Source organism: Schistocerca cancellata, chromosome 4 (genome assembly GCF_023864275.1).
Source record: "Schistocerca cancellata isolate TAMUIC-IGC-003103 chromosome 4, iqSchCanc2.1, whole genome shotgun sequence".
In the NCBI taxonomy this organism is placed as follows: Eukaryota; Metazoa; Arthropoda; class Insecta; order Orthoptera; family Acrididae; genus Schistocerca; species Schistocerca cancellata.
This window is the reverse complement of record NC_064629.1, coordinates 263,820,413-263,833,673: the sequence shown is the minus strand read 5'-3', so window position 1 is coordinate 263,833,673 and position 13,261 is coordinate 263,820,413. Positions and strand designations below refer to the sequence as shown.

The following is a 13,261-nucleotide window of genomic DNA, read 5'->3' as shown; positions in this document are numbered from 1 at the left end:
TTGTTCCATTAAACCGTGGTCTTACCCGGCAACAACATGATGTCGAACAAAAAGAATGAGTCGCTAACACTTTACGGAAAGAGTAAGGTAATCGAGGCGAGTGAAAAAACAAACTCCCTATGTGCGAAATAATGTTGCGTTTCGAAAGTGGTAAAACACAAATTTATGATACTTCAAGAAACAAGGATAAGATGCGGGATGAATGGTTGAAAGGGAATGGGCAAACGAAAAGAAGGAGAAGACGAAAAATGAAGAAATTAACGGGATAGTGTGGGAATGGTTGGTAAGTGCGCTGGTAAAAAAACTTACTTTTGTCTGGATCCATATTGCAGAGTGAGGCTCTGAAAGTTGCTTAAAAGCTTGGAAATACGGAGTTTAAGGTATCCACAGGATGGTTGGACAGTTTATAAGCTAGGCAGAACATAGTGTGACATGTAGTGTGTGGGGAAGCCAAGGATGTGCAGGAAAGAGTAGCATGAGAAAGGAAAACAATAATGTACAATTTAACTGCGAATTACGACCAGAAAGACGTGTTCAAAGCCGATAAAACGGGACTGTTGCATCACGCACTGCCTTCAAAATCTCTAGCAGTTCGAGGTGAAAATGGCACCGGCGGAAAAATGTACTGTGTGGAAACATGTTAACTGAAATGGAGAAGCCAGTGGTGATTGGAAAGGCGGCAGAACTGCGTTGTTTCAAAATCATAGACGTCAGTAAGCTTCCAGTCACATGGCGAAGCAATATAAAGCCGGGCGAGGTGAGTGGTATTATGGAAGAACGGCTGAGCTCTTTCGATGAAGAAAAGGAAATTGCCAAGTTCTCCTTTCCTAGACAATGCAACCTGCCACCCGAAAGTCAAGTTATCAAATGTGAAAATGGCTTGGTTCCTGCCAGGTTCAACCAGCCTCAAATAACCCATGGACCAAAGTGTTAGTTACACATTCAAGTCCCATTGTCCGCGATTACTGACGCAGCCCGTTATACTTAGTGCTGAAGCAGCTAAAGTGAATTTACTCTTGCATAGTCAGTTTCTGTCCTGGATGCAATAAACTGGATTGGCTTGGGAGTAACGGAAATAAAGCAAGAGACTGTCACCGAGCGCTTCAACAAAATGGATTTTGCAGGTCAAGAAAAAGACGCTTTGTGGCAATCGAACCTCAAGAAAATGCAGCAGCAATTGTTGAACTAATTACAATGCGAAACATTTCATGTAGTGGCGATGACTGCATTCGAAATGATGACTTTCTGTCAGCTCACTCCACTTTTACTTCAACAACGGATTTAATGGAAATCCGCAACACAGATGATGACTAGGAAGAAACAAAGGAAGAAGAAGAGAAGCAAAACGACGCCGCTAGAAAAATTAATACGTCTGAAGAAGCTATTGCATGCATAAACGATGTTTCGCAATTTCCAGCACACACAAATTCTCCCAAGTTGTTGGAACTATTGCATACAGCAAAAAACTGCGTAGATAAAACAATTTCCGGCCTTTGGTGGCCGAGCGGTTCTAGGCGCTTCAGTCTGGAACCGCGCGACCGCTACGATCGCAGGTTCGAATCCTGCCTCGGGCATGGATGTGTGTGATGTCCTTAGGTTAGTTAGGTTTAAGTAGTTCTAAGTTCTAGGGGGCTGATGACCTGAGAAGTTAAGTCCCATAGTGCTCAGAGCCATTTTTTTTAACAGGAAATTCAAACAGGTTTGCCTCGTTGACATGTGGCGGAAAAACTTAAATGTTAAGCAAATAAACACGGGAATAGTAAGTATGTACATACAACAATAAACGAATTTAAAATGAGGGTAAAAATAGAAATACCGTATTGTTTATCAGTTTGTGTAATAGCCTAGTATTCTACTCTACAATATACAGTAAACGAACATCTACTGTGCAGGAGTAAAGGTACCGGTACATAAATACAAATTTATAGTTTCGTGCATGATACCTGACAGATGTTATGTAGCCTAGTGAGTTTTACATAATGTATAAACTTGTCCAGTTTGGAAAATTATTTTAGTCCTATGCAGTTCCGTTTTGAGGAAGTTTTACTGTATTTGGGCTTCTTCCCGTTCGATTTGCATGTAGAGTGAGGGGAGAATGACTGTTCAGTGATTGAGCGTGTGCTGTAATTACTTTAATCTTGTCTTTGTAGTCCATAGAAAAGCCAGTTAGTTGTAAGGAGCTTTTGTAGTTCTCCTTTGAAACTCGTCAATTAAATTTTGTAAGTAAGCGTTTGCAGGTTAGTCAGCATTGATATTTAAGCATCTGCCACATCAGGTTATCCTGCATTTCTGTGGACACTCCCACAAGTCAAACAAACTGGTGGCCACTCATGTTGTCACTGTTAGACACATTTAGTATGGATCCATGGGCATTCACAGAAATTTTTCCAAGAGGGGGCAAGATTTAAAAATTGCTAATTTTGATATAACTGATTTGATGGGTTTGAAAAGAAATGTGGCAAGAAGTATGGAGTTTTCTACTTTGTGGATAGTTACATACTTAGTATTTTAAGGTAGATTACTTCAGTACCTATGCAGCAAACATACATCACTGGCATACAAAAAGTGAATCTTTTTATATTATTAATATAAATATGGGCGCCACCTGTTTGATTTGATAATCTGAAATTCCATCCACATGTGGGTAAATCCAGGGTATCCAAAGCTAGAAGATATTCACAAAACTAGTTTATTCATACTCCCACAATCTTAGACTGAAACTAAAGACGAAAAATCAGAAATAGGTAAAAATCATAATGACTGAGAAACTTCCATTAGCTATCAACAAAAACGCCACTTTAATACCTCTTGAAGTGGAGAAATAGGGAATAAACTTTTAAAAAATCTTATCCGACTTTGATGCCATCTCTAACAATTTGCTTGCTTATAAAACTTTACATCTGTTCATGATAATTGATTTTGCATTGTTTCATTATTTGTTCTGTAGTGTTGGCTATCGTAACTAAAACTTTATAAAATGCATTTTGAAAGGTACATTTTTAGGGTTTGTTACATAAATTGTAGTCCAGAGCAAAAAACTATTAGATGAATTTGAGAAATCTTTTAAAACCATCCTCAAACTTACCTGTAGAATCAACTTTTAGTACCTAGGACTGAACCAATGTAATCAATTGTCTCTCAAGTTTGTGACATTACTGTGGCGTCATGTGATGCTGTGTTCTACTCGCAAGAGAAGGTTACAGTTCTCGAGAGCTCAATTTTTACCTTAAAATTTCATGATTTTCTCCCTCTCTTCTAGTGTGGAAAAGGTATTTTCTTTTTTCTAGGGATGTGTGTGTCAGGGCTGAATGAGGAAGCTACAGAAAAAATTGAAGATATTACTTCGGCACAGTTCTGCAAAGCTTCTTATCCACCTTGACTGCAGATCAGGCACCAAATCCATAGCTGCACCACAGGAATCAGCATAATTTCCCATGAAAGGAGTGCCAACTAAGAAACCCCAAGATATATAGTGATTGCTAAGGTTGCAGTATTTCTTTTCCTGGTTAGCACTATTAAATCTGCAGTTTACTGCAGTTCCAGACAATGATTGCTACAAATTTGAGATAATTCTGTAATGAATCAAAAACATGTACCCAGAGTCCGTGAGTGGGCAAGTGCTTCCTCTTCTCCCCCCCCCCCCCCCCCCCCTCCCTTGCAGATGCCTATGTATGGGGGCCACACACTTGAGCAATATTCTACAACTGGTCACATGAGTGTCTGATAACCAGCCTTTGTAGTTTGCTGATTCTCCCAGCCAACAAATTGAAATTTGCAACATGCTTTTCCCGCAGTTGAACCTATTTGATCATCCCATCTTATGTTCCCATAAATAATTACAACACAGTATTTGTGAGAGATCATTGACTTCTGCTGTGAATAATAGATTATGCGACAGAACTTTTTGCTTCTACGAAGTATGTAATTTTAAGTTACTGATCATTTCAAACAAGTTGCCCATATTTGGAGTACTTTGAAATCTTATCAAAATCTGACCAGATGTTTTTTTCAGATAGTATTTTACTATAGATAGCTGCACCACCTGCTAAATATCTGAGGTTATGATTAATAATGTCTGCCAGATCATTCATATGAGACATGTACAAGAAGTGTCCTAATGCACTTCCCTGGGTGCATGCCTCAAGTTACTTCTACATCTCACAATCACTCTCCATCCACCATAAAATAATGTATCCTCCTTATCAAGAAATCATCAGTCTAGTTACAAAATTCATTTGATACACCATATGAGCATACTTTCACCAACAAGTGTTGATGTGTTAGTGAGGCAAGATGGAATACTGCATCTTCCTGGCTGCCTTGATATATGGCTTTCATATTGTCATAGACAGTTTGGTTTCAAATGAACCAAGTTTTCAGAATCCACAGTGGTTTACATTGAACAAATCATTCTGTTTGAGATACTTCATTATGTTTGAGCTCAGAATGTGTTCTAACATTCTACAACAGATAACATGATACTGATATGACGTGACAATAGTACTGAATGGTAGTTTCTGTGGTAACTTTTGCCTCCTTTCTTGTAGATAAACATGAATTTCACTTAATGAGTGTAGGATTCTGTGTGCCTGAGAAACATTCAGCCATTTTTATTGCTGTGAAGCCCAGCCATAAAAAGTTAAAACATTCAGCAGTTGTAGTAAACATTATATGACTTAATGTAATTTTGTCGAATGAAGACATGGTTGGAGACTGAGGCTGTTACTTGAAATAAATTGTTGATGGTGTACAGTAACCAGCCACAAATTGGTTTCACATTATGTTATTCAAAAAGTATCATCACCAATTTCAAATTAACAAACTTCATCATCATACGGTTTTTATACTTTCTTCAAAACAAATTATACACTGGTTTACTGGTGAGATGTCCTAGGATAAACAATAATTTACAGTTACAAATGAGTGGCTGGTTGCTGTACATCATGAACAACGTACATAACTGTATGACTGATTAGCTTCTTGTGTGGCATTTCACTGGCCCACACTTCACAATCAGGCTGCTGTGCCTTGCTCTATCACCAACTAATTGTTCACTGAACCACAGTTAGCCTTTGTTTTCACCAGTGCAAAGTACAACCTTCCTAGCCATGCACACAAACACATAAATCTTCATACCATTTCAGTCAGAGTATTACATTATCCCCACAGCACTGTGTTATTGCTTGCTTTTCTTGATCGATTATTTATAGTATTGATGAAAATCAGTGTGGTGTGCAGTTAATCAGTTGTAGAACTTTAATTACAAATTTTTGCATGATCAGTGTTTAGTTTATCTTCACACGAGGGAACATTTCTTTGAAGAGACTGTTCTGTGTGATCAGTCCTGTGATGAACTATGATGTCAACAGCTATACAGATCAATGGAAGTTCTGAAGGAGGATTGTGGTATAACCTCTATGATACTTACCAAGGAAGAGTGCACAGTGGTTAAGAAACTGGACACTGACTCCAAAGAAGCAGCAATCACTTACAGCCGTTTCCCAGGTGTTTACGTCAGCTTCAGCTACCCATTTCCATTAAGACCAGTGCTCTGTCTCTAACAGCCTCAACAGCAACAGAAAAGTAAACCTGACTATTATTTTTCATCATATAAATTAGTCAATCATCACATGAGGAGAAATGTGAAAATTTTCTGGAGAATCTGCCAACTATCTTTATAGCCATTACACTATTAGATTTCAAATTAGTAAACTTCAGAATAATTATCTTGTGAATATTAGTATATGTTGGTTTCAGAATATGTTCTCTATGCAGTTAGCTGATTTCTTCTTTCAAACTCAGAATGCCGTTACTTGTTGACTGACTTTTATTTATTTGATAAGACATCTGATATATGTGTATACTGTGTTAAATTATCAATTGTATGAGATTTTAATAGCTTTCTTGACAGTTTCATGAACCTAACAGCTATCAAACTCCACCTATCATTAAGTGACCACAAACAAACTGTACTATCTTTACACAAAAGAATTGAGACTGCTTGCATTACTGACTGGCCATCCACTGCAGTTTGGCTGATTGATTTTAATAATACTTGTCACATAGCAAGGACACAAATCAGGTTTGAAAAACAGTTAGCCATTAACATACTATGACAAATAATTTCTTAGTGATGCAAACAGTCTATTTTCTTTTGTGCCCTTGTGGGAAAGCCCACACTGCATTCTAGTCTAAGTCCTAACTGAAGTGCTTAGCCAGTATTTATTATATGTACCTGTTTTGTATTGATGGCTTTGCTGAGTACTTGAGCATCAAAATAAACATTAACAGCAAATGGCAAATTTATTGCAATCAGCAATCTAAGTACTGCGTAAGCTAAACAACAGAAGCACAGGTGAATTGCATTTGTTTTTTTTTGTGAAGAGAGCTATTGATGACTATGACAGTTTATCAATCTTTTTGCTTCCTAGTGTTGTACTTGTCTGTACTCTGGACTTGGAACTCAGTATATGTGTGGGTTTATCATAGTGTGACATGACCACAGAGTGAAATGAGTAACTGTAATGAGTATCATAAAAAAAAAATACTTCTGTTACCTGCAAACACTATTTTAGTCCAGGGCAAAGCTTTTGTTAACCACTACTGTATAAACTGTACAGGAATGCTAGTCAGTCATTGCAGCATATGATGTAACTACCAGTGTGGACAGAATCATAAGCCAACTTTCCTGTTATCTGCACTCTCTGGAAACTCTGTATCATCTGGTCAGTAACAGTTCAGCATTAATGTTTGCCCCTGTATTTTCGCCACACAATTTATCAGATTAGTAATTCTTCCACAGCATCTCGATTCCTATAGAGAGCTCACCTTCTTATGCCCAAGGATGAACCAGAGACAATACAAGTTAGATACCTCTAGCCCACATCTGTTTTACAATTCTCCTTAGCAGAGGTATCATCTATGACTGATGAACTGACTGAGGCAATCCCGCTAAATGTCGCAGACAGAAAATCTATACCTTTTGTTCTAATGTCAACTAAAAATTCCCTGTACACTCAACCATTCACAAACATCTAGTCTGCACACCTATTTAACTGCATGTAAGAAATTCCTAACGTAGTGTTGATACATAATGTGATTTGTTGGTCACACTAATAAGGCCTATGCAAACAATTTCACAGTCTGCAAAGTTTGACTAATGTAAAGGAACACTAAAATGTTTTATTACATGTTCTTTGTGTGTTTTAATGTACATTATCACAAGTATGTTTGTTCGTTTTTGTGTAGGGTGCCCCTCCATAGTCAAATGCACCCAAGATTATGGAATATTTACAAGTTTAGCTTGAACACCTTTTTGAATGAAATACAATTTGTATTTGAAAATTATATGATGTTGTCCCAACCTATAAGAAATAATTAAATGGGCAGAGCTAATGCTATGTAAGAATATTGTCTGAGGTGACATGTTATATTTCATGTTTTTAGCAACTCCATAAATAGTGTGAAATAAAAGTTATTTTCTATGTTAACTCTTAAGATGAATGTAGTATGTTTCCATTGTTACAGACCCCAGTTGTTGCGCATCATGTCTACCAATCAACATCATAGCACTAAAAATAATGAGCAATGTGGAAGCTACAGAAAATCCAATATCTCCATTTATATCCACAACAAATCCACTTGGGTGAATTTAATCATAAATCAATTGTTCCACAAAAGAAAGCACATGAAAAGCAGCACTGGACAGCTCCATCACACTCGTGTCCAGGTGTTCAGACAACTTTTGCCCTGGCCAGTTCTTGAGGATGGCAAGCAAGAATTTGAGGATGGTGTATTTATCAAAGGAGCTTTTGGAACTCATCTTGACATCAAAAAAATGAAACACCAAAGAGTGGGTCACATTTAAAAATACAGAATATATATTATACATCAATATCTACTAAATATCAAAATATACACTGAAGCATACAATCAGTATATATGAGTCGATATTAATATACTTAAAGGAAGTGATTTTTCTATATAGGCTGTTCTTTTATTTCGCAATAAGCACTTTATTTCATCATTAGGCAGGTAGTTATTTTCACACCGAAGACACTATCAAGCTAGATTACAATAAAAACTGTTATGCTTACAGCATATTTAACCCACACAGCAGAGTGATGAAAAAGTTAAATGTGATGATGTCCCTAAGAAGAGTTTCACACAGCTGTGTGGATCATAATACACTGTAAGTATAATAATTGTTATTATGATATACAACAATAATGTGCAAAATGGTGAAATCATCCAGTTACAGAATAATTAAATAAAGTGTTAATGCCAAAATAAGGAACAAGCTATTCAAGAAAGAGACATGATATACGACAACTACATAAAAATTGTATTAACATAGAGTGATAAAGAAGAAATGATTATAAATGTAACCACAAAAAAACATATAAACTCGAAATATACAGGAATTACATAATTAATACATAAGATTAAGAAACAAATCACATAATGGTGTCTCAGAGCAATGAGTCCAAAATATGACATATATGATTTCAAAATAGCTGTTTTAAGTATTCCAAATTCACATAAAATATATTGATAAGTTTGAAATTGTTAATTTCTTTTCACATATGATATCAAAAGTGTACAGTTTCATAACTATTGATCTTTATTCCTGTAGTACAACAGCATGTTCGAAAACTAAAGTTCCCATACCTTTTCAACTGCGACTCAGAAACCTTATTACTCCACAAACTATTTATGTCAGTCTCTACAAAGATATACAAGACTGTTGGTGTGGAGATCTATATACAAAAATAGTTCCACATCTGATGACACAGCAGAAATAATGGATTTACTGAGAAGAACAGTAAACTTTCTTGTAATAACTTCTTGTTACTCATGGAGATATGTAGGTACTGTCTTGTACAGTTACAATGAGCATTGAAATGACCTTGTAATATGAATTTTAAAAATTCCAGTTCTATCCCTTGTACATACAACAGTAGGAACAGCCCAGACTTTGAAAAAATTATATGTGATTCTGATTATGATTGCGGACACCAATAGTAACTGAACAACATGAACTTATTAATAAGAAGTAACTTAACAGCTATAATATGAGCCTATTAATATTGATATCTATAAAAAAAGTTACATTTCTACTAAGTAAATACAGGAAAATCATTCCCATCATAGCACAAACATTATGTGGTAACATAATTAATCAATGTATGAAGGAGGATTAACTCTTTTTGTGCCATGGTAAAACATCATGTAAAATGTTATGCCATTTGAAAATAATTTGTTTTAGATTCTATTCCAAATAGATTTCTACACCTCTCGCTATGTTACCACTGATGACGGCACAGAGATGATGAAATATGTGTGAATCAAGATACACATCACTTATCAGTTGATGTTTGTGCTGTAAAGGAAATACATTTTTTGCATATGACAGACACCAATAATACATATTAAATAGCGTATTACACTAGCTTACTACAGTACTGTTGGGATATTGCTAACAACTAACACAATATAGCAACATCACAATTAACACAGATAATTCCGTGAATAATAACAATAATATAAAACAGACAATTCTTAATATTTGGTTCTCTGAATACTGCATAAACATTGCTGATCAATGATTATAACTTCTTCTTTGCTTATACTTATAAGATAACTTGGCACACCAAATATATAGATACTTCTTTTTAAGTTAGATAATCATTTCTTGAAGGAAATAAACCAGAAAGATGTGTTCATCTGTGAACTATTTCACATTTTCCTTCTCTTCTTTCGTCCAGCTTGTGATTTCCTCTTCACTTGAATCTTCTTCCTTTTTGTACGACCATTTGTTGATGGCCTCTGACGCTTAACAATCATTTTCTTGCCAGTGGGTACCTGTTAACACATATGATTGTTTTATGAAATCATATTATTAATAAAAGAATAACTATGTCATTATTTACAAGATTTTAAACATGATCAGACATGTTGACATGAATGAAGACTATGTATGGTAGAATTATATGTTAGATTCGCTCTCATGGTAATGGAAAGCCCTGGTGAAATGCAAATACTTTAAGAATAAAGTTAACAACTCACCACTATACAGTTCAATGGGTTGTTACTTTTACTCCTTAAATTATTTAAATTCACAGTTGTGTGTCTTGCACAAGTTTTTACACTCATCTGGGATGTTCCTCAGTGCTGTTGCACACAAAAAATACTATAGCCTAGAAAAGTTGTGAAAATTCTCTAAAATGGCAAATAGGCTGCACAGGGGACTTTGAGACAAGACTCATACTATTGTTTGATTTGGCAGCTGGGGAGGTGGAATCCCAGCACTGAGTCTAACTCATACAACTGTCAGGTACAAAATCACCAATATTTTTTGCTAAGTAATTAGAAAATTAAGAAATAATTAATAAATGATAAAGAAACATGAGACTATGCAGATGAACAATGATTCAAAATCAAATCCTATCAATTATATCATCAGATATTAATAACAAGACCCTGATGTAGAAGTACTAAATATCATTGTTTAACTGCACAGTTCATAACAGAAAACCACAGTTTATCCACTAATGAAAGCATAATTAATGACTATGAGATTTTAGTAATTACAAAGGGAAAGATCAAAATCTTGTTACTCCATTTTCCCTTCTAACTTATGGTTGGAGGTATAGATGGCTCATTAACCTTTCAAATAAAAATGATGGCGTCTTTTTTATTTATTGCTTATGCAGCCTGATCAGATTAGGGCACCATGGCCCCCTTTTACACTGGACCAGGAACAACACATACCAAAACATACACATATAACACTAATAATAATAATAATAATAATAATAATGGACATTAATAATAATATTTCTTTGCTTTGACACATTTGAAGCTATGTTTGGTATCATCATATACAAAAGGGATCATGAAAGAGGAGGAGATCGAAAATGAGAATGACAATAGCTGTCAAGAAACGACGGACTTGCAATAGATGAATCTTTGAAGAAGGTGAATGGAAGACGTGGGGAGGGGCGTGAAGGAGAGGGGGTAAGGGATGATGACTAGAGTGAGCTGCTGACAACTATATGGAGATAGCTATTGTGATAGAAGATGGACCACTACCTGTCTTTTGAAGTTTGAAGGTAATTTAATTTCGCTAATATTTTGAGGATGAACATGCCAAACTCAGGTTTCTGATACAGAAAACGATTCTGACAAGATGGTAGTGTTATGCAGTAGTACAGAGAGGATTTCACTTTGTTGAAAACGAGTTTTTCTACTGTGCTGTTCACATAGTAGTGTGAGAATTGAAGATAAATAAGAGATAATACAATGATTGAGAAAACGATAGCGGAAAGATAGAGTATGATAGTCTCTACACTTCTTTGCATGCAGCCAGCTTTGAACTCAGGAGTGAGACAGTCGAAGTAGCAAACGTCATAAATGTATTGCGCACAAGTACTCAAACCCAGTTATAGTTGGCGTGAGATCTCATACGAAACTTCTTGAAGAATAGGATCACCATATTCAAGTATGAGGAGCATTAGAGATTCTAGAAGTTTCTCATTAATATCTAGAGAAAATACTTCTTTATATTTCTGTAGCGAATGAAGTGATGCTGACATCTTATTTTAGACTGCATTTGTGTGTTAAGTCCTATCTGAGTGATGGTCCAGAACTATCTCAAAGTTCTTTGCTGAAATATAAAACACGTATCATTGAAGGCGGAAGACATTCACTGAATTGTTAGTAACTGCGATAAATTCCGATTTAGATGGGTTAAGTTTCAAACATATGTTCTGCAGCCACTCAGATAACGCAAGCAAGTCAGCAACAACTTACATGATGGATGGCTGTGTACAGGTGTTTTGGAGTTGCACTTACGTATAACTGAAGGTCGTCAACATGTAAGCGATATCTGCAATGTGAAAGAACAACGGTGCATCATTAACATAGATTGAGAAAAGTAAAGGACGCAGTACTGATCTTTATGGTGCCCCTGATACTACATCCCTCCACTGTATTTTTTGTTCTGACCATTACACATTGTTGGAGGAATGTAAGGCATGAGTGGGACCATTGCACAGAACTTGAAGAAAAATTTTGACTGGTGAGGTTAGCAAGCAGAATGTCAAAGTCGACAATGTCGAAAGCTTTTCCGAAGTCCAAAGAGCACATAATACTGTTGCCTCTTGCACTGCAATTTTTGCGAAAACCTGACTGGTATTTATCTAAAATGTTATTTATTTCACGTTAAGTAATTGGGAAGCTGATAATGAACTTGAATCCTTAGATAATGCTGGCTGAATGTGAATGGGTCATACGCGTAGGGTTATTTGGAAGATTCCTTTTTGAGTAATGGTTTTCTGTGTCCCTGCTTCAATGTTTTTCGGTTTGCTGGAGGTCAGAGAGAGGTTAAAAATGTTCGTTATTTTGGGCAATAGTGGATCGATGAGGAAATTGATCATTTGCACTGTAATATCACCGTGTCCTGCATCTGCAGAACAAATGCGTGCAAATGAGTTACTTCCCGTATCAAAGGTTACGGTCTGAAGAGAAAATTTTTCGTGTGTAGCAATCACTGATGCTTTAAAGGAATCGATGGTTCGCGCCCTTGTGCGTTGGTCACGTAAAGTTGTCGGAGTAGTGAAATAATGATTAAGATATCCTCAGTAGGAACTAGAGGTTCACTTGTAGATTCGGGTTTGTCTATTCCTAGGCCTCATCGACAGGCCTGCGATCGTCCTCAGTTAACGACTGAGCATGCCTGATTTTGCTGTTCTCATACATTAGCTAACTCGGGCACGTAATTGCTTATAAGTGAGATCTTTATCAGAGGTCGGCTGCCGTTTACGTATGTCCTCTGTGCTGCGTCTCTGGTACTCACAAGGTGTTTAGGGTAATCTTAAGCCATGGTGCAGGTTTTCTAGTTATTCTTACAGGTTTTTAAGCAGCATGTTTATCGTATAAATTATTGAACCTCTCTATGGAATTTGATACGTCATAATTTATATTGAAGTTATTCCCTGCGGTTGCCTGTTAAGAAATATCATATGCGTCAGCTGCAAGCTCAGACATACTCATGAGTTTTAAAATCTCTAAAAAAAATCGGCATTTGCGGTTTGTTCTTTGGACATTGCAACGAATAAGTCATGAATATTACAGCGTGAGTGGACATTCCAGTGTAGAGATCTGATCAGTATGAATTACTCTAGTTGGAGATTTCATCGCAAATATATCGATAACCGTTTTTTTTTCAGTTACAACATTTTGTTGATACAGGACCAGC

The 13,261-nt window shown here is 36.3% G+C and overlaps 1 protein-coding gene across 1 annotated transcript in view; it reads right to left on the bottom strand.

Moving 5' to 3' along the window:
* Nucleotides 1-7,855: 7,855 nt before the first annotated feature.
* Nucleotides 7,856-13,261, bottom strand: part of LOC126184073 (uncharacterized) — a 229,456-nt gene continuing 224,050 nt past the window's right edge. The window contains exon 12 of the mRNA XM_049926433.1: nucleotides 7,856-9,864. Within this exon, the coding sequence (XP_049782390.1) occupies nucleotides 9,739-9,864 (126 nt within the window). The 3' untranslated portion in view covers nucleotides 7,856-9,738. The remainder of the gene's footprint in view (nucleotides 9,865-13,261) is intronic.